A 21985-nucleotide genomic window follows, 5' to 3' on the forward strand; every position below is an offset into this window, starting at 1 on the left:
CACGTGATGGCACTAGATCTGAGCGCTCGCATTATGAGTTTTTAAGCAACCATCTTTTTTCTTCTCCATACTTCTCTGCGGCGAGAGTCCTATCAAACCTGCAGCCATAGCGAACAGTCATTTAACCAGGCTGTTGAGGTGTAAAGTTGATCCTCAATGAATAAGTGTTTCAGAATGACGTATCTGTAAGAAGTGATTCATCTTACTTCTCAGCAAAATAAATCTGCTTCTTCTCTATTAAGATAGTCTCCATAAACAGAATTGGTATGTTGTTGAACGTAGTATTTCCAATATCCTTGTCATCATGGAAAGCCATCCTAAATCGATAAGGAACAGAGCATGTAAATTGGTCATATTTCTTCAATGCTTGAATTCTCTCGAAGGGATGACAATTCATCACCTTGAGAAACTGTTATAATATTGCCATTACAGAAATCTAATCCTTAACAAAGAACAGAATAATCACTTACCCTCAAGCCAAACCGTTCTTCTATTTTATGGAAAATGAATAAATGAAAATACACACTCCAAGCTGCCTTGTGAGCAAATGTTCTCTCAAGGAGTTGCGATCTAAACCCTTCAGAATGCTCTTGGGGTGGTTCAATTTGCAAACCACCCACCAGTACATCTGCAGAGAATATTTCAATTTGTTTTTTTTTGTTGATGGTTTGGCATTCAAAGCATGCACAAGTCACCATTTATGGTGGTTTCAAATTATGATTGTAGTATTTAAGCGGTAAAATGTGGTAAGGCTGAATTGAAACGAGTAAGGCTTGACATCCTTTTGGCGCGGTCATGTTGTATCATTTACTAAATATGGAGATTTTTAAAGTATCGCCTTGTCGATAGGAATGTGGTTCGAGTGAACTTGATCAAGGCTGTTTGATTTACAAGTCGGCCCTCAGAACTGTTCAAATTGGCATTCAAGAGACATTATTAATATGCTTAATAATTTTATTGATTTGCATTTGTGGCAAGTTTATTCTTCAAAGGTGGAAACAACTTTTTTCGTTTTGAAGTGCTTGACCTAAAAAATTTTACATAATTTAATCTCGTGATATAAGATATACTTGTGATAAATGGTGCACCATTTTCTCCATAAATCGACAAAAGATCGTCACTTCCCAACATGTCGCTGAATGTGGCGAGTCTATTCAACAAACTTTCTTTCACCTTGTCGATAGAAGTTGAGCAATCATACAGAAATAAGACATCTCTCATTCCAGTCTCTAACCATGGAATACACACCAAAAACGCTAATAACTTGTCGTCTCTATTTGTAGAATAGTGCAAATTCTAAATATTCACTAAACTATTGTAGTACAAACTTTGTTCCATTAACCACCGCATCAAGAAATGTCTCTTTTATGGCCACTCCCACAGAGATTCCTATTATCGAAGTGCTGATGGTTTTTTGTTGGTATTTTCGCTATGTAGAGCGGACACTCTGGAGGGTTGCTCGCAAATTTACGAACAAATTTTGAGAGTGAAAGACACCGATCGGTATCCGTGTGTGTTGATTGGAAACAAGTCAACTTAATTCTCTGAGCATTCAACAGTTGTTGTGATAAAGCACTCAATTTGATCTTTCTCTAAGTTATCTTTTCAGTTGACCGTATATTTGACAGTTGATTCAAAATTTCCTACCTTCTTCACAACCACCTACAATTCGTTCCACAATTTTTCTGCTTTTTCATGGTCAATTCCTGTGGCTCTCGCACCGACGCCAGTACATGTATAAAAGGCCGCAATATTCGAGAACTTTAAAGACTTTGACAGTTCATGGATTGTGAAATTGGTCTCTTCTTCTCCAATAAGTAATCTCGAAAGACAATATATTACGCTTGCATTGAAAGAATCACCAGCACCGGTGGTGTCCACAATAGTTGGAAATTGAGGATCCTGATAGCTTGGGCAATAAATTATGACATAGTCGAACTTTTCGCTCTTTGGCCCTTCGAATGAAAATGTGGACAGTACTGTTTGAGGATATACATCACTCTGATGTGAGCTTGTGCTGATGACATGATCACTGTCTTGAATGAGTTGCTCGATGGTCTTGATGCTTTTTGTTACGCCAGAATATTCTTCTTTGTAGGGTATCATACCGATAGATCCCTTAGATCCAAGAGTAATCCAAGAGTACAAGTTATAAAATTAGGTGCCTCCACAGAAAGTTTAGAAAATAGAATGTGCATGGATATCAATCTTGCATCATATCCATCGTGAGAAATACTGTTCTCAATCCATCTTTTCAATGATGAATCATGAACGTCCGAATTGTGAGTGATATGATTTAAATATTCGATTGGAAAATTTTCAGACAACAAAAGAATGTGTGACAGGGTCATTAACTCTAGGAATGTGTTCAACTCTGGAATCGGCCTCATCCTTTCACATTCCATAATGACACACTTTGGCTTGTGAGTATTCACATACGAAACTGCCACCGAAGAATATCGTCCATCTATAAACAAAATGTCAATGATTTTGGAAGAGGGTCCATGTTGTTGTTGCTGGGAAAGCTCATCAAATGAAAACTCTTCAGAGAGTGGGGTATTAATAATGGTTCTATCATTTCCTTGCTGCTTGTTAGGAGTAATCATGATATAACTAAATGAGCTTTGAGCAAAGGGAGATCTTACAATACTATTTAAATTAAGTTCAATTGGTGTGTGTTTCACATCTGAGCATAACTTGGCAAATTCTTCATAAATAGCCTTTCCGACCACATCTGTTCCAATTTTGCTGATAAGGGTAATTTCAGTTGAACATTGTTGATACTGCCGTTTGATGAGTGGTTCAGATTTGCTTACATCATGATCATGTCCGTATTGTTGGGATCATCATGGATGGTGAGTTGTTGTTCTTGGTTCTTAACTGCAGCAGTCAATGGTGGGATCATCATTCGTATTAAATCAAATACAACATTGGCAGCATTTCCTCCACCATGCATCTCCATCGAGCGTGTTCTATTCTTGCTATTCGGAATTGGATATTCATCAACGATCGCCAAATAATCCATGGTCATAACTCCCAAATAGTGAATAGTGAATGGTTCCATTTTTTTTTGGAGGGATCGAATCGAAAAAAATGACTCAACAACAAACCATCAAAGAACTCATAAATCACTTAGAACAACAACAACAACAAATCAAAGAACTGCAAGATGCTGTTAAGACGCTCACACAAACAGTACAGCAATTAATTGAAGTTACAAAACCAACTCAACCAAAACCTGAACAATCAACAATTAAAATTTCTCAAGCTCAAAATGAAGCACGAAAAATTCACCCTCAACCAAAACCTGAACCAACCCAACAACCAAAACAGGAAACTAAACATTTAGAAACTCCTCGAGGGGAGTCAAATTTCCACCCCACCCGACCACCTTTCTACCGTTCAACGAACACATTGAAATGAAATGATTATATTTTAGGTTTTGTAAAAAGTATCAAAGAAAGGAAGGGTAGTTTCAACAATAAGTCCACCCAAAAAAAAATTCCACTCACAAGCAACATGCTGCACAATACAATCACCCCAACAACAATCGAATACGAAGACACGGTCGAAATCGATCCTGTTTTTGATGAAGAAGTATATAATACAAACTCCGAAGATGAAATTGATGATGATAAGCTTGGTTTGCTCACTGATGTATGTAATTCTATTTCTAAGCCATCAAATGTAGGAGATAATTTTTTACAAATTGATGGTAAAATTATCAATTTGAAAGAAAATGAATATATAATTCCGAGAGGAAATGTTCACAAAGTAACAACGAATCAGCAGCAATTGAGATTTAATAATTATTTCTACAGCAAGCACAAAACATTTGCTCACTGTATTACCTATAAGTGCAATCTTTATAAATCCAGAAAATGTTCTGCGAGAATAAGATATTATCCTGATATTGATACATACATACACGTTGCATCACAGTGATCATGCTCCACCTCATATTGAAAAAAGTCAACCTTAAAAGATTTCGGAGGAACGAAGAAAGGAATTATTTGAATACATCAAAGCAATCACAAATATAAGATCTAGTCAACAAATTGAAGAAAATTTAAACAAAAAGTTATCAAAAGAAGAACTAAGAGATCACCGGTTGATAATCACCAAAGAGGATGTTAAAGAAATGAAAAAAATTCTACACTGAAAGGATTGAATGTTTACAAGATTTGTACACCAGACAAGATCTATCATGTACTAAATCTCAAGATCAATTTGTAAGATGGGTACAAGGTTTTCCACATTTCCTTTTTATTTATGGATCCAATTACCAAATTAATATCTTAAAAGAAGTGACTGAGGAAGATCAAATCTATGTTGATGGAACTTTTGACGTGTGTCCTAAAGGTTGCGAGCAAATGATTACTATTCATGTAAGGAAAAAGGGAATGGATGCGGCTGTTCATGTTTTATCTATTTTCGCACAAGCTAAGTCAGAAATATTCTATACATATTTGTGGATGGTGATTGCAAACTTAATTGTACCTGAATTATTGCAAGTTCGAAAATTATTTGTTGCTTGTGATTTTGAGCAAGCTATGCACAAAGCTCTTAGAATTATTTTCCCAGATGTAGAAATTGTTGGATGTCAGTTCCATCTCTTGCAAGCAGTGTCAAGATGGATAAGAAGAGAATTACCTGCGAACAATCCACTAAGAAATAGAGAACTTCTTAAGACCTTTAAATCAGAACTAAAAGACCTTGCACGAACTATAATGACTGAACAAATGTTCAACATCAAAAAGGAGGAATTTTTAGCAACATGGAGAAGTGTTGCAGGTGAAAAGTTGTGGAGGTATCTTGTTAGAACTTGGTTTGGAAATTTGTCCACTAATGCACTATTTGCTCCAAATATTTGGGCTCTTACATTCAAATCAAGAATACAAGATTTAGATTTGACAAATAATCAAGCTGAAATATTTCATTCTCGTTTAAATTTAAAATTTGCAAGCAGACCTGGACTAAAAAGATCAGTGAATATTCTACAAGAACTTGAATTTGAAATAACTAATAATGAAATTGCTAACAAACAAAAGAAATTGACTACAACTCTAGCACTTCCTGACAATTCTATCAACAACGTCAAAAAGAGAACCAACCCTTTCGGTGGCTTGCAACTGGTTAATAATGATAAGTCCAAGAGAAAGAAAATCACATTTTCAAACATCTCTAACACACCATCTACAGCACTTGCTACAACCAACATTTCAAAGAGTCAACCTATTAGAAATATTACACTTCAGAATGAGCCTCTTTCACTTCCCTCACCTGAATCATCCAACACAAATCAAGGTCAAAATTCATCATATCCAAATATTACTCAAAACACATCCAATACCAGTTTAATTTTCGATATGTATAACCCTAACCAGCCAAAGAAAAGAGGAAGAAAACCAAAATCAACGCCAAACCAACCTTCTCAATCTTCCCCAACACCAAATCAAACTTCATCAATTAATATGACAACTATTCCTGCATTACTTCCACCTTTACAGCAGCCTCTACTTCCTCAATACCCACCATATCCTCAATATTCATTAACTCCTCAATTTCCTCCATTCATTCCAACCAACAATATTTATAATCAAACAACATTGAATTACCAAACTAATGCAACAATAGCTCCTCCAGGTATATTAAGATGAAAATGGTAAATTGTAAAGAGGATGGAAATTTTCGTAATTTCGAGTTGTATTTATTTATATAAACACTAAATTGTCATTTCAATGTTCAAATTGAAGAGTGAACAGGTGGTTGGATGGAGTGGAAATTAAACTCCCCTCAACTCCTCAACTCAAAATTGAACATACTGGTCAACCCAAAAACAAAACTAATTCAATCTCAATCTACTCGGACAGCAATATCTCATCCTCATTTGTTAAATTTATTCTAAAAAGATTTGAATCAGTTATTGAACACTGGTACATCCCAGACAGCAAGACCAACACTCTCAATTTAGTCATTCAAAATGCCGAAACTCAACAACAAATACTAAAGAAACTTAATTCACCAGCCATGACAGAAAAAACACAAACAAAATATTTCACTTCACCAATGATTTTTTCATCATCTCCAACAACATTAATAGCCAAAGAAAAATCAATTTCGAACATCCAAACTCTCATCAAGTACTCAATCAATCAAAATGAACAAATGTGCCTAACATTCAATCCACAAGAAACCTTGTACAAACTTAAAATTAACTTTGATTCCAAGAATCCCAACACTGAATTGATTGAACAAGGATTTGAAATTATCAAAAGAAAGCAAGAAACACATATAGCAAATTGTATACTCCCTGAATCAACAAGTGAACTCGCAATTACCAAAGCTATTAAAACACTATGCAAGAACACAACCATCAAATTCGAAAAAGAGAGACTCAGTATTAAGAAAAAGGTAAAAGATACCTATTCATACCTAATTGTTGAATACAAGCTTAATGACATCAATGAATTGAATAGACTAACCTCAACAAGATTTATTTGCTCCACAGAATTGAAACCAATTTCAAGACAATTCAAGCCAAAGTCAACCGCATGAACGTGCGTTTAATAGTTTTACCAGCACCAATGGTGCTAACAATAAACTAATTAGATTTTTTTTGGAGGGATTGCCTTTTGTGTTCGTCTGATCTGTCAATTCTCGACAGCTACATGTACTTTTTCTCGAAAAGTGAAAGATTGGTTATACATCATCAAGGAACAATCTTTGAAGGAAAACAATCCTTGTAAATTGAAAGGAATAAATTGAAATATTTCAATAATAATTAATAAAAGATCTCACCACACTCTCTTCACTTGTTCGGAATCTTTGCTGAAAGTAAGCGAGGTGAAGGTGGGTTGGACCTAACTCACTTCGATGCTGTAAGAGTTTTCTTTATAATTTTCAAATCATGGAGCTAAGGCTGATGAAAATTGTTAAAACCACGCGCCAAATATCTCAGAAAACTAGAGCTAAGAAAAAAATGAATAACAGCCCTCCTCTTCAAAGCAGATGCGATGATGAGAGACCTTCAGAGGACGTTATAGATTGTCTTTCAACGGATTCTGCCTCAACAGTTTCTGAAAAGAGAAAGAAAAAAGTGAACGATGAAGCTGCAGAGGAGTTTATAATTGATTGAAAAACTGTGACATCATGGAAGGATCTCTGTGCGACTGTAATATAGAAGGTTGCACAACGGATGTACAATCTTTAATTGTCTCTTATGAAATAAAAACATGAAACTGAAATAATGAAAAAAATCAACTCTGTGATGAAACTCATATTATTGTCAACGAGAACACTTTAGAACTTCATCACATTAATACTTATCAAATCCATTGGATTCAACAATAATCCTAATAAAACAGATTATGTACAAGTTAGACAATATGTTTTTAAATATTTTTCCTTTGATAGGACTGCCAAGATTGAAATAAAATCTCAGTATTGGATGCTTCATGAAAAAATAAACTTTATTAAAGGAATGCTTTAAATTGAGACCACCTTAGTTCAGAAGATGAAATAAATCAACAACTTATTTTAATTTTGCAACGATCAGCTTTAAGCATTTTACATTAAGGGTTGGTAAGAGGAAGAATTGAAAACCATATATATATTCATTGAAAGGAATTTATTTGTTTCATGTGAAGATTATTTTCTTGAGTGTCAATAGATTTCGACAAACGATTATTCTGCATAATAATACACTAATTCAACCACGATTGACATGAGGTAATCTTTGTACTTTGTCCTCGATTGAGATATCGAGTGGGTGGGAATCTCATGGTTTCTCTCATGGCCACTTGAGATCTTCCAAAGAATGGATCTTGCATGGGCATGTAGAAAGCACCCACACTTTCACCTGCACCCCATTCTGGACTATCCAAATCAAAATCAATGGTTCTTGACCAATCTAAATTACCCATATTGTCTCTCCAGGCATCCAAGAAACGTTGAGAGGAGGCTCTAATTGGAGCTGTAAATGCTGTTCCATTTTTAGCATAAATCATGGTATAATAACCATATTGAGCAATGGAATCTTTGGTAATTGGTGCATTGGTGAAAGGATCAACAGAGCTTGAATCCAAAGCCACCACAGTCATGAAATCAGCAAAGACTCGAATGAGTGGTGAACCAAAGAATCGACTCTTTGTGGTGGTTGCTCCATAAATATTGTAACCTTCAAAAGAACCTGATTCCAATCGAAAGTTGGTTGGTGCATTGGAAGAGTTGGTGAAATCAATGTTGAATCGATTCTTGAAGAATTGCAAAGCTTCTTGTTGTTTGGAAGCTGGAAAACGAGTGGTATTGAGAGCAAGTTCAATACGTTTTGGAATGAATTCAAATGGTACAACGTCATCATAGAGCAAAATCAATTCGGCATCATAGAGTTGAGTGGGATCGCAATTCACTTGAGCTCTCACCACCATACAGGTAGAACATATAATACAGAGGAGGAATGACAGGAATAACGACAATTTCAGAGTGCTCATTGTGGTGCTGTTTCAATCAATTCAGCGGGTGGTGGTTTGATCAAATGGTGTGTAAATCTATTGTTTTTTAGGACGTAATTATTAATATTTAATAAAAACAACGGAAGTGATGAAGATGTGCTGAAATCTGAATGGTTGTTCAGCCATAAAGCCGACCTTCTTCGTGGTGACGCATGTTCGAAGAAAGAAGTGTTTTTTTGTTATTAGAAGGATCCCCACAAGTTTGGTAACGCCCAAGAAACGGTAAGACTTCCCATACAGGACAACACTAAACATTTTTTCACGACATTTCAGGTTGTCATCCACACTTGGTTGGTGAAAATTTTCACGTTCGCAACACAAAATTGCGATAAAACCGATGATCAAGATCGGGTGACACTTCAACATCAACAAAAAAAACAAATCCACACGACAATCCACAAAAACTTCAAGCTCTCTCTACCACCGAGTGAGGGTCTGTACTATTATTATAACCCAAGTTCCTTTGTAAACTAATCCCAACCTGTGCAATATCATGTATCCTGTATCCTTACGCTGTCTTACCTTGTTGTCTCTGATCTTGTGTGGATGCTTGATTTTCGTTCAAGCTCAACAAAATCTAAAGACCACCACCAATCCATTCGAGTATACCACTCAATTCCAACTCTCTCAAGTGGCTGATCAAAGTATTAATCCAGGTCCTGTAACAAGATATCCAGATGCTCATGAAAAAGCAACCTCCTTTTTCAGAAATCAATTTGGTGTTGATATTTCAGATGGTGGTAGCAAGTTGCCAAATGGTGCTCAATATTTGGAAGGTTCAAGTTCTGCCTATGTGGTGAATTATGCCAAAGTGAAAGGTTTTCCCATTGTTGCTGGTTCTCAAGATTTGGGAGTTCACGACGATACTTTCACTGTTTGGTTCCATGAACCTGCTGTCGTTCATGGTGCTTATGGTGGTCCTAATGGTACATGGGTTCCTGCCAACTCGGTGCTCATCTTTGGTTATTATACCTTCTTTTACAAGAATAATGGATCCACTGCTTTTCCAAGAGTCACCTGGATGGGTGAGATGCCCATGCAATTCAGTGCTGATGGTACCTTATTCATTGATTGTCGTTTGAAGAGTGTTATTTGGGGTGAAGGAATGGCAAGAGGTATCATGACTTATGCTTTTGATCCAGTTGAGAATAAGCCTTACATTCGAATTTTCAGTTCTCATACCTATCCTGCCATTCAAAGTGATATTGCTCCAAAATGTGCCTTCCACACCACTGATCGATTTGCCTATAAGGAAGATTTCGTATCCAAGTGGAATAATGTCTTATTGAGCACCATTCGTGTTCGTAAGACTGCTCCACCAGTGGCTGCTCGTGCCATGGCTATTCTTCACTTGGCCATTGATGATGCCTTGTCCAATTGTAAGAGAAGAAAATTCAGTTCAAGAAAGTGCTCTCAAGGAACTTTGATTGCAACCATCTCTCATGCTGCATATCGTGTCTTGACCAACTTGTTCCCTGATGAAATTGAATGTTATACAATGGCTTTGAAGAGATCTTTGGAGAATTCTCAAGTGACCTCTTTAGACAAGGATGACTTGGAAGATATCAAGAGAAGTTCTTTATTGGTGGCAGACCGCGTGTTGAGATGCCGTGATAACGATGGTTCCAATGAATACGTCGATTACCAATTCTCTGAGGCCGAGAATGCCTACAAACCAACTGCTCCAACTTATCAACGATTCCCATCCTTGCCTCAATGGCCAAAAGTTGATCCATTTGCCATTCACGATGTTGCAAGTTATAGACAAGGTGCTCCACCAGCTCTTGGATCTGCTCAATTTGAAGCTGATTTGTTGGAAGTTCAAACTTTGGGTGCCAACAATAGTGCTGTTCGTACGTTCGATCAGACAAGAATTGCCTTGTTCTGGGCTGACAATAGTGGTACTTCCACTCCACCTGGACATTGGCAAATCATTACTCAAGGTGTCATTCGTCAAAAAGGAATCACTGATTTGTTCAAGATTTCAGCCATCTTCAAGTTGGTGAGTGTAGCTGTTGCAGATGCAGGTATTGTTGCATGGGATCACAAGTATCATTACAACACTTTAAGACCATTCACTGCTGTTTCACAAAGAAATAGAAATTCAAATTGGTGGCCATACATTGCCACTCCACCATTCCCTGAATATGTGAGTGGACACTCGACTTTCTCAGCTGCAGCTGCTCGTGCTTTGAGTCTTGCATTTGGTACTGATGACGTGACTTTTGAAACTGTTTCTGAGGGTTATATTCAACATGTGAGAACATTCACAAGCTTCTCAAGTGCTGCCAGAGAGGCTGGTAAATCAAGAATTTATGGAGGTATTCACTTTGAATATGCCAATAAGGCTGGTTTCAATGCTGGTGTTGCTGTTGCAAATACTGTCTTCAATGTCATGTGTAATGGTGGTTCTTGCTTGAATTAATTTGAAGAGCGAATCGCAAAATAAAGTATTTCTTGATTTACTCGATGATTTTGGTTTTTTATTATTTTGAAAATGATGATGAAAAATGCAAGAAAATGTGATTTCGAATTCTTCATCATTTTCTCTTCTTCAACTATTTACTCAGCACATCAAGCAAATGAAACGGAAATTCTTGAAGCAATTATTGCAGGAACAAATATTTGAAAATCTGATTGCACGAAATATGATTGTAATTCCAAAGCATGCCAAAACGAATAACAACCGAACAGGAGAGGCCACGGTGTTCAGAAAATTATATGGAGATGAAATATTTAATAATGTAAACTCCATGAATGTAATTTTGGAAGAATATTATTTGGACTATTTTATGATGCCTTCGACCTTTTACGATGAGTGCTATAATATTGGATTTTGTTTTAATGTGGAGGATGATCATTTGAAAATTCAAAATCCTTATTATTGGAAGGTGTGTTTAAAAAACAACATGATTTTAATTATGCTTGACGTTAACCATTCTACATGGCACGTTATTTCCAACAGTACATCCATAGAGGCATAAATTCAATTAGAAAAATCGCTGACAATGTATCATGTCATTACCACCAAGAAGAAGAAATGAAACTTCTTCAGGATTTATTTGGCTGTTCCAACCTTAAAACGCTTCAAAACGTTGGGAACAAATTATTTCAAATTCTATTCGAAAATTCTCAACATGTGAGCAAAGATCTAAGATTAAGAGAACGCAATTACAAAGACATTCCAGTTTCATTAAAATTTGAACTGATTGTCCAAGAAGCAAATTATCAAATTATCAAGTGCTTTACTCCAGATGGTAAACGCTTGTTTTGGAATACTAGAGATGTGACAACAATATATCAATACTTGATACATAATGATCAAACTGAAAAGGAAGAGAAGACAGCGCGTGAGATGCATACAGAGAGTCGATACTCACCTTTGCTTTTTCAAATTCTCAGACTACTAATGTCTCTCTTTATAATGCCCTATGATCATGTAGGGAAACCACTCATAGATGGTGATGACGTAGAAACTCCAAACAAGGATCACTCCTCCCACCCAAGCGACATGTTCATTTTGACCATTCTCAATCCAATTGAATTGTCGAACATTTGTAAAGCTTTTCTTACAATTCATCAACTCATTTCCACTCTACTGATGCAAGAATCTCATTGGTGATGCTGTCAGAACGGTAACTAGTGTACAGTGAACAATCATTAAACTCCAACACTTCAACAATAAGGAACCTACGTCGGAAATTGTAGAAATCAAATAAAAAAATGGATGATAAAGAAGTCCCAAATCATTCATTCACAGCACCAGCTAGCCTTGATTCCTCTTCTTCTGTAGAAGCTTCAACAAATCTCGAGGAAAATGATGGTCAACAGCAACAGCAAGAACCAACCAACAAGAATGAACAAACTCCGAACATTGATACCGTTGATGATGAGAAAATCTCAACCACTCCAATTCTCCCATCAAATAACAACAACAATAGTATCATTGAAAATGTAAATCCTTCCACTGCTACACCAATACCCTCAAGAACATCTCCATCCGAGTCTTCTCAAATTCCGCGACCTCTCTCTACAGGATCCATTTCAAAATCACCTCATGGTCTTTATATCCGAACCACAGCTTCCCATGCTCACTCATCCTATGATTTATTTGCTACATCATCCAACAATAACAACAACACAAATGATATTGCCATTAGTTTTGTACTAGCAAACAATAGTGGACTATCACCCACTCTTCAGCAAACTTCATCATCACGTATTTCTCCATCATTGGCAACCAGTAGTAGCACGGATGAGGATTTTTCATTTAGTCCGCAATTTATTGCCGGAAAAAGATCGAAACTTGGAATGAATCCGGCTGCTTGTGATCATACAAATTGCAATCATAAGGGTTCCAATCAAAAGGGAAGCAAATCCTTATTGAACAATATTTGGTTAAGATTGAAAAGAATACCCAAGTCCTTTGCTAAAGCATTTAGAGAGGAGGACAAATCTTCTTCTCCAAACTCGCCCTTCTTTGGAGATGAATACCGTCACACAACTCGAGGAAAGGGAAAAAAACAAGCATCCTTAATTTTGAAAGACATGACAAACCGTGTTATGTTATTTGCCTCTTTATTTGCCAAATGGATACATACTGTTGTATTGGTTACAGTAGCTTTTTTGTGGAAAATTGGATTATCTTTATCAAGTGGAGAGTACAAAACCATGTTTTCTCAGAGGGCATTAATGGAACAATTTTCTTCAAAAAACATATCACACTGGATACAGCGTATCAAAAATTTGCATCCAGATGCTGAATGGTTTGTTGGATATGTACAGCAATTTTTACTATTTTTTGTGCAGCCTCTTTCTCTCTCATCAGCAAGAAATTACAAGCTTACCACGCATCAACATGCACAGCTTAAAGCACACTTCTTTGCTTGTATACTCATTTTAGGATTTGGATTTCTTGAAGTAATGGTTGGACTCTTCCACTATGGAAATACTCATTATCATGAATCAAGCGCTACTGGAGGCGAGGAGGAAATTTATGTCACCAGCATTAGAAATCATGAATTTCTAGTTGGATTACTTATATTATTTTCTGGGTTCTATTTATTACATAGAGGATTCATGTTTTTGATTGACCTGATTGTCATATTTATGAAAACTACACAGGAGCAAACATCGCCACATGGTGTATGCATTTCGAAAAGTACTCTCGAAGCTAAATCCAACATGAATCAACAATCTTTCACTCCATCAAAGACTACTGTACTACCTATTGACTCTCCATTAGAGTCTTCATCCTTATTGACTGAACAATTAATGAATAATGAAGAGTCTTCATCTTCATTCTCTTCTACATCTCGTCTCGTTGAGGAGGGAAAAACTAAACTTGAACCATTATTTGCGCCATACACATTTTCATTATGGAAACGGTTGCGTGTGCTGCTACGATTTGCCAATGGCATGTATGCCACATTCCTTTCTCTCAGTATTTTGTCAGAAATGGTACAATATGTTTTAACCACAAAATTCGCGTCAGTTGAATCCACACCTCACAAGCAACAACAACAACCAAAACAATTGCAGGATATGAGTATAGGATTGTTCACGCACATGATTGTAATTTTTGGTTTATTGGTCAATGGTCTTTCAATTTATCTCTTTGCAAATTATTCAAATGATGGTGTTTCTGCAACACTTCAAAAGAAGAAACATGAAGAGTCAGATCAAAGTGAATCTACAGGATTCTCATCATTTCTGCAATCTCCTCCATCAGATATGAGAAAAGGGTCGGCTAATTTAAGAGCATCAAGCCGTTACAGCAACTCTGCGAATGCTATGTGGTACAATACTTCTCCATGGTTCCAACAACAATTCTCGTCCTTCCATGCTGCTCTAAATTCAGCGCACTCCTCACCTCTTTACAAATATTACAATTCTCTCATCACCATGATTCGTATGAAAATTCCACATGCCAGATTTTGGATTTATAGAAATATGAGGGAAGCTCATATTCATGCTGTTTTGTTTTTGTATATGAGAGCCATTTATTATTCCACAGGTGGTCTTTTGTTCGATTTTATTTTGTGCTGTATGAGTACCATGACAACTATTTATTTTGTCATTCCAGTTCTAAAAGCCAATGGAAAAGTATTACTTCAGACGACACCAGAAAATTTGTGTACTCATTTGAACGCATGTGTGAAGGAAGTTTCAACTACTGTGGATGGAGTTTTAGAATGCCACAGTGAACATTTTTGGGCTCTCAATAGTGCCTCATTAGATGAAGCAGACGAAGAAGAAATCTTACAAGTTGATCCTGAAAAGAGAAAGCAAGAATTGATTGCAACCATTAAGGTACGAATAGCAAATGATGTTCAAGTCGATCATCAGCGAGTGTTGCAAGCAGTCAGAAAAATATTTTGTTCGAATGGTTTAATTAAGGAACATAATTTGACAGTGCAGGTTGAGAAGAACACGATTCTGGGTTTAGAAAAGATTCATGACTTGACACCAATGATGCCCTTGGTAGATGCTAATATGTGAATTTAAATTCAATATTATTTATTCCTTTCCATTCATGTCATTATTATTGAACGCTAGTGTATGACATACATATTCTTATTAGTACTAGATAAACACTTGTGAGAACGATTACAGTTTCAGCGATAACAGAGTCCGAAAGCACGACTCGTGAGGAAGATATTAATTGAGGTCTGAGTCTACAAAAAGGACAAGTTGGCTCTTATTTCGTTCTTAAATGTCACTTTTCATTTCTAGAAAGAAAAAAAGCCTCAACAACGAATCACAGATGGAAGGTTATCAAATCGTCTCCACCATCGCTAAAACAGCCACCTCCAAAGTTCTCCTAGCGAAACACATCCCCACCCAACAACTCTTTGCCATCAAACAAATCACAGTTCCAAAACCTTCCGATGACGATTGGGGTGCCGAAGAAGTTGTTCTTGTTGATGCCGACACCGATGATGATGAGTATGATTCTGACAGCAGCAGCAGTAATGATGAACATCTACATGGTCAACCATTATCCATCATTGTTCCTTCATCATCCTCTCATCCATCCACCACTTTGAATACATGTCCAGAAAAAACATCTTCTTGGAAACGAAAACAACAACAATCCAGTCCACGAAATTCTTCTCATTTGGGAACTAAAACTGTTTCGAATCCTTCTCCGAGAAGACAAAATTTTGCACAACAACAACAATCGACGAACATTGTGGACAACTTGAATACCTCTTCGGTTGTAAAAATTGAAACTCAATGCGCATCACCTCCTTCTCCGATTACGAGAAAGAGTAAAGGTATTTCTAATTTACCATTTGTGGAAGAATTTGTGAATCAACATGTGGAATCTGATGAGAGTGATGATGATGATTTGGATGAACAGGATGATTCAAACAAGTTAATTTGCAAAACACAAAATTTAACATTAAGTTTAGATGCCACTCATACCATTAGTGATAATGTGACAGGTGCTTTATTGAAAAATGAAAAAAAATTGTCGAATGATAATTTCCAAGTTGTCATTCCAACAAGTACAAATCAAACAAAGAAACAAGTGTCTCCGCAAGTTCAAATGACCATGAATGACATGATTCAAAAGAGAAAGAAACAAGAAATGAAATATATTCAAAATGAAATTCATGCACTTCAAACCATTGCGAAAGGACCTTATCATATTTATGAAACAGAAGGAAATTCAAAAGTTATGGAATGGCCATTTGGTGAAAAACCAAAACGAATTAGTGATGAAGACAAAATTGAAACCTTCTCGAAATATGTTTGTCAAATGAAAAAAGTCATTGAAGATCCAAAAGAGAACAAAATTTGCATTGTTTTAGAATATGCAGATGGTGGTGATTTGTTTAGCATTATTGAGTATTATGACACACATGGATCGTATGGAAGAATGAGAGAAGAACAAGCACGTTACTATTTTAAACAAGTGGTTAGTGGTGTCTTGTATATGCATCGTTGTGGAATTTGTCATCGAGATTTGAAGCCAGAGAATATTTTGGTGACACATGATGAATCAGAGAAGACCAAGACGGCCACTACTACCACCTCTCAAATAGGAATACCATTTACACCTTCTCACAATCATCATCCAGTGTTGAAAATAACCGATTATGGATTTTGTGGAATTTTGAAAAAAGCAGGTGCCTCTTCTCAAACTCTTTTTGACGATGTCGTTGGCACTGAAAGTTGGTGTGCGCCCGAAGTGCTCAATCGACAACGATATGATGGAAGAAAGGCAGACATATGGTCACTGGGATGTATTTTATTTGCACTCTTGACAGGATGTTTTGCATTTGATCATGACGACATTCACGAATTGCATCGAATGATTGAAGATGTGAAAATTCAATTTCCTTCCTTTATTAATAAGGAAACAAAGGAATTTATTTTGTCCATGATTTGTAAGGACCCAAAACAGAGATTGAATATTGAGGAAGTGTATGATCATCCATGGATGAAGAAGGGAGCTTACTTGTAGGGTTTCACCTGGTGAATTGAAACATTGGAGGTTCTTGTTACAAAGTCCGCAAGTGCGATTTTCAATGATGATTCAACAGTCATTAAAATCATCAATTCTAAAAGTAGAACACAATATGCTGTCACTTCATTACTTTTTCCTTGTTGCCGCAAGAAAACCTCCTTCCTTTCCTGTTGAAACAATAATAATTGGATTGTGATATTTTTCGGTATTTGTAAATAAATCTACAAGTTCCTTAGCTTCGTGCGTGGTTCCAGTGTGTTGATCGAATAAAACAAATACTCCATTGAAATCATCACCTTGTCCAGCAGGTTTAGCCAATACAATTGTTCTCCCATAGTTTTTAGCTGCCGCAGCAATTTCATTAAATCCAGGCTTGATTTTCCCCTTCTTCATATGATCAAAATATTCATCAATTTTCTCATGTTTATGCTCTGTTTTAATGTGGTTCTGGATCTCATGATCTTTATCTCTAATATATTCTTCGATGTGTCTCTGAATGACATCTCTGGATTCTCCAACGGTGATTGATAGAGACATAAATAGATCATGACCTTCAACATCAACATACGAACAACCAATACTGTCCAATAATTTGTTAATTTTTTCGAAAGGAATCCCACTATTAAGGGCTGCCTTTTGCTTATTCATTTGTTTTCTTGCTTCACTTGTTGCAATGACGTTTTTTGCATCCTCTGGATAGGTGGACATGATTTCGTCGAAGGCATGCTTCTCGAGGACGAACAAATCTACATACTCTGTCGAAATGACATTGGCAGTTCTTTTAACAGAGTCAATAAGAGCAGTCTCTCCAACAAAAGAACCGCTTCCCAAGGTCGACCAGAGCTGTCCAGTTTTGGATCTTACTTCAACAACTCCTTTACCAATGAAAAACATTTCATTTCCTGGTTCTCCTTCTCGAATGACGTATGAACCAGGCATGACAATTCTTGGTTTCAGATTAATCACAACTTCATGAATAAAATTTTGAGAGCATGATTTGAACAATTCCACCTTTTTCACAATTTCTGCATTTAGCTGCATGGCAACATCGATTTTCAGAAAATCTGGCAATTCACGAATGATTTTCGATTCGTCCAAACCCTTTCTACTTTTCCACAAATATTGATAATACTGTAATATTTGTTTTTTCAGCTCGGGCGACAAACCTCGAGAATTGATGTAATCGGTCACAGAATCCAATTTTTCAATGAAAGCACTCTCGGTAATATTCAAATTTTGAGCCAAGTCGGACACAATACCAATCACAGTAACGAAGACGGCAATTCCAACCAAGTATACCAGAGTACAAAATGCGACTTGTAAATTGGAAGAAGGCATAGTGCCTCCAAAACCTGACATGGACACCAAGCTCCAATATACACCAAGCATGTACTTGTAGAGAGTTGACGTTGTAGGTTCAAAGATTGATGCGCTCAAAGTGAATACTTGAGAATCTGGATACTCTGACATTACAATCGGGAACCAACAACATGTCACAATGTGTACGGACATGACGACAATAATGACAAAGTTGAGCAGCTTGACCATTTTGGAGAGCAAGGCAAATCGATCTGGAACAAGGGCTTCAATTCTAGTCAAACGTTTAAGAGCTCGAAAAAAAAAGAGCGCTCGATTCAAACGCCACACAGCTGTATATGTCATGGAGCCATTAGTTGCAGCTCCAATGGCAACAGGAATCCAATCGAGTAAACACAGACAAATAAAGTCTGCAAAAAATCCAATCTTCTCCTTGAACATGTATCGCTTTGCAGTCTTCTTAAAGTCTGTAATAAGAATATTCATCTGATCTCGATAGGGATAGAAAAAGTTCATGACCACATCTACCCAAAGTAAAAAATCAAAAGGAGCATCCACACAATACCAATACAAGGAATTGTCATAATCAAAAGCAGCTCGATAAGGTATTAAAAAACTATTATACAGCTCAATACAAAAAATCATGAGAATCCACATCTTGTTGAACCATCGATTTCGATCCACAATAAATAATATTTTTGGTTTGATATGTTTCTTATAAAAGGGTCGTTTGTAGAAGGGTAATTTTGCTTCCTCCAATTCAGCAAGTTGTTCCCTCCTTTCTGCTTCCTTTCTTGCCTCCTCATCATTTCTCATCCGAATGGTATACTCATCTTTTTGTTTCAATAACTCTCCGAGAGTATTAGGATATTTCAAGGCTGTTATCAAGGAGGATGACTTGTTTTTAAAAAGACCCATCTTTCTCGTGATGAATCAATTATTTTTTTAAAAATTTGTAAAAAAAACTGGCGGGCTTTGAGCAACTTTTTTTTTATCCAATACTTGAGTGGATGGTTTCAAGAATTTAGAAAATTCAAACAAGTTGAGCTCATTGTAACACTCTTTATTGAATTACATCAATGCTCCTCTATGGATCTCTTGAATCAACTCGAGAACACTCATTTTCAAATTTGAAAATGAATTTCAAAAACTTCAATAACAATCAAAAAAAAGTTCCACACAAGACCCTTGTCATTACTATTTTCATCATCCTCTTCACATGAAAGTCATTCCAAATATTTTCGAGCTTCCACAACAACTGGCTGCAGGAGAAGAGATCACCGGTGATGATGTGGAAAAAAGTGAATCATCCGCATCCACACCCAGCAACACAGAAACACCAACTTCTACTACTACTACTACTGCTGGTGCCATCACCACAAAGAGTTCATCCTCTTCAACCTCCTCTTCAATAACATCTCCAGGAAATCTTCAACCCTTATCCTTGATTGGTCATTCCCGATCGGCTGAAGCCACTTACTTTCAAATTCCTCAACTCTCTACTAACATTGATATGGGTTTTATTGATAAAAAGTACATGAATCAACATCCGAATACTTTTCTCATTACCCACACGCATGCCGATCATTCGTACTATCTCAGTGCTTGTCAACCTGCATTTATCAATCGAAAAGTACCTAATCGTGTCTTTGTTCCGAAAGAGAATGTGAAATTTGTTGAGAACTTTTTACATGCCTGTCAAGAATTGAATGCTGGAAAAGAATTACCTCGTGAGAGTGTTCAGGAGAGAAAACCAGTTCAAGTGATTGGAGTCTCTCCAGGAGATGTTATTGAAAAAATTGGAGGAAAGGAGAACTTTGTGGCACGTGTGGTACGATGTGATCATTCAATTGTTTGTAATGGTTATGCCATTTATGAAAAGAAAAAGAAATTGAAAAAAGAATTTTCACATTTGAAAGGTGCTGAAATTGGAAAGATGAGAAAAGAACTAGGTGAAGATGCAGTGTGTGACACAATTTTCGAACCTCGTATTGCCATTATGGGAGATACGACTTATCGAGTGTTTGAAATGAATCCAGAGTTATTGGAATTTCCTGCAATTGTTGTGGAATGCACATTTTTAGAAGAAGGACAGGAAGAGCAAGCACTTGGAGCTTATCACATGCATTGGAACCATTTGAAACCCATTGTTGAAAAGTATTCAAATATTCACTTTATTTTGACACATTTTAGTTTGAGATATACGGATGAATTTATTTTGGATTTCTTTGCCAAACAAAATGTGAAGAATGTGACGCCTCTTGTGGATGATAAGTTTTAGTGATTAATGATGATCCGTGAAATCATGATGTGGATTTTGTAATAACTTATTTAACGAAAGGTAAATTAGACCTTTTCACATGCTTGAACTTGTAGTCAGATGATAAAATTCCAATAAATCTCTCTCTGTTAATTCTAACTTTAGAGGAAAACATCCTTGAGAAGGAGGTGGTGATGGTGAATTATGACCTGAATTTACACTCATTGACACATCACTGGCCATGTGACAGTGGTGATTCCCATGAAGGTTGAACTGACTCTGAGATTGCTGAGAATTCATAGTAGTCATTGAATTATTACTTGAACGAGAGATTTCACTCAAAGATTCATATTGTTGTTGATGAATCAAAAGAGAAGGTAACATGCATTTGATTTTCTGCATCACTTGTTGTGGATCAATAAATTGTGAGAGAGGAGAATTGGGGTGTTGTTCTCGAAATCTCAACATTTGTAATAATTCTCTCAAGGCATTTAAATCATTCAAACCATTCGCATGGTTGGGATATTGACTCTTCGTAACATGGTTATTATTAGGTTGAAGGGATGTAAGGTGAGTGGAACTATTCAAGTGGTTGTAATTATTCCCTTGACAACAATTCATTCGAATTAGAGTGTCATTAATACCATTTGTTTCGATTGAAGAATCACCATTCATTGTTGTATTGGTTGTATTTACATCTTTAAAAGAAGAAGAATTTGACACAATGAGTTGTTGCGATGGTTCAGAAGAAGCGGAGGAAGACTCCGAAGAAGACATTAAAGATTGATTGGATCCATTGGAAACTTGACTCGTCTCTGAATTTGTTCGATGGCGATGACTTCCATGCAGCATTTGATTTGCAGATGATTCTAATAATCGATTTGGAGACATTATTGACAAGGGAATGAATTTGTTTTTCGATGCATTTACTTGAAGCTGAACGGAATGATGGTTCATTCGAGATTTGTAATGGTTTGAAAGGTTATGATACAAGAATTATATGGTTGACTTGAGAGTACTTTTTGATCGGGGCTGTTTGATGAGGAGAGAGTGAAGCTCGTTTGCAGGTCGAAGAGATGTTAGAGTGTTGTTTTTGATGCTTTCTTTGGTCTGTTGACAGAATTAATTATGATTATGAATGAAAAGTAAAAATCACTTTGACAAGTGACATAATGGTATTCTCCTTTTGGTGTGAGGGAACTAATGAAAAGGAAATGTTTTATAAAGTTAGAGAGACACTACCCACTATGTGGCGAATGCTTGTTTCGTTCTTGTGTTGAGCAGTCAATGCTAGTCTTTGAAAATCCAAACATTCATGTGAGTCATGAATATGCTTTCGTTTAGTCATTCATCAATTATTGCGTGATATTTTTGGTGGAATTAATATTTGATAATTAAGTGGCCACTAAAAGAGGA

At 36.4% G+C, this 21985-nt stretch overlaps 10 protein-coding genes across 10 annotated transcripts; 6 read left to right on the forward strand and 4 right to left on the reverse strand.

Moving 5' to 3' along the window:
- Positions 1-954: 954 nt before the first annotated feature.
- On the reverse strand, positions 955-3064 carry FDP41_007579 (uncharacterized protein; the record flags this gene model as incomplete). Its single annotated transcript, XM_044711338.1, has 4 exons — positions 955-1273; positions 1667-2118; positions 2172-2748; positions 2817-3064. The coding sequence occupies 4 exons, from the start codon at positions 3062-3064 to the stop codon at positions 955-957; spliced, it is 1596 nt and encodes a 531-aa protein (XP_044568377.1).
- A 29-nt stretch (positions 3065-3093) lies between these two features.
- FDP41_007580 (uncharacterized protein) lies at positions 3094-6558 on the forward strand (the record flags this gene model as incomplete). Its single annotated transcript, XM_044711340.1, has 4 exons — positions 3094-3365; positions 3453-3857; positions 4166-5646; positions 5948-6558. The coding sequence occupies 4 exons, from the start codon at positions 3094-3096 to the stop codon at positions 6556-6558; spliced, it is 2769 nt and encodes a 922-aa protein (XP_044568378.1).
- A 1148-nt stretch (positions 6559-7706) lies between these two features.
- Positions 7707-8492, reverse strand: FDP41_007581 (uncharacterized protein; the record flags this gene model as incomplete). The annotated part of the gene is made up of 1 exon (XM_044711341.1): positions 7707-8492. One exon carries the CDS (start codon positions 8490-8492, stop codon positions 7707-7709), a length of 786 nt encoding a protein of 261 aa, XP_044568379.1.
- A 514-nt stretch (positions 8493-9006) lies between these two features.
- On the forward strand, positions 9007-10938 carry FDP41_007582 (uncharacterized protein; the record flags this gene model as incomplete). The annotated part of the gene is made up of 1 exon (XM_044711342.1): positions 9007-10938. One exon carries the CDS (start codon positions 9007-9009, stop codon positions 10936-10938), a length of 1932 nt encoding a protein of 643 aa, XP_044568380.1.
- A 157-nt stretch (positions 10939-11095) lies between these two features.
- Positions 11096-12135, forward strand: FDP41_007583 (uncharacterized protein; the record flags this gene model as incomplete). Its single annotated transcript, XM_044711343.1, has 2 exons — positions 11096-11404; positions 11479-12135. The coding sequence occupies 2 exons, from the start codon at positions 11096-11098 to the stop codon at positions 12133-12135; spliced, it is 966 nt and encodes a 321-aa protein (XP_044568381.1).
- Positions 12136-12236: 101 nt separating this feature from the next.
- FDP41_007584 (uncharacterized protein) lies at positions 12237-15014 on the forward strand (the record flags this gene model as incomplete). The annotated part of the gene is made up of 1 exon (XM_044711344.1): positions 12237-15014. One exon carries the CDS (start codon positions 12237-12239, stop codon positions 15012-15014), a length of 2778 nt encoding a protein of 925 aa, XP_044568382.1.
- Positions 15015-15279: 265 nt separating this feature from the next.
- Positions 15280-16989, forward strand: FDP41_007585 (uncharacterized protein; the record flags this gene model as incomplete). The annotated part of the gene is made up of 1 exon (XM_044711345.1): positions 15280-16989. The coding sequence occupies one exon, from the start codon at positions 15280-15282 to the stop codon at positions 16987-16989; it is 1710 nt and encodes a 569-aa protein (XP_044568383.1).
- A 129-nt stretch (positions 16990-17118) lies between these two features.
- Positions 17119-19227, reverse strand: FDP41_007586 (uncharacterized protein; the record flags this gene model as incomplete). Its single annotated transcript, XM_044711346.1, has 1 exon — positions 17119-19227. The coding sequence occupies one exon, from the start codon at positions 19225-19227 to the stop codon at positions 17119-17121; it is 2109 nt and encodes a 702-aa protein (XP_044568384.1).
- A 301-nt stretch (positions 19228-19528) lies between these two features.
- FDP41_007587 (uncharacterized protein) lies at positions 19529-20590 on the forward strand (the record flags this gene model as incomplete). Its single annotated transcript, XM_044711347.1, has 1 exon — positions 19529-20590. The coding sequence occupies one exon, from the start codon at positions 19529-19531 to the stop codon at positions 20588-20590; it is 1062 nt and encodes a 353-aa protein (XP_044568385.1).
- Positions 20591-20665: 75 nt separating this feature from the next.
- FDP41_007588 (uncharacterized protein) lies at positions 20666-21526 on the reverse strand (the record flags this gene model as incomplete). The annotated part of the gene is made up of 1 exon (XM_044711348.1): positions 20666-21526. The coding sequence occupies one exon, from the start codon at positions 21524-21526 to the stop codon at positions 20666-20668; it is 861 nt and encodes a 286-aa protein (XP_044568386.1).
- Positions 21527-21985: the final 459 nt, after the last annotated feature.

This window comes from Naegleria fowleri, assembly GCF_008403515.1.
Source record: "Naegleria fowleri strain ATCC 30894 chromosome Unknown tig4, whole genome shotgun sequence".
In the NCBI taxonomy this organism is placed as follows: domain Eukaryota; phylum Heterolobosea; class Eutetramitea; order Acrasida; family Naegleriidae; genus Naegleria; species Naegleria fowleri.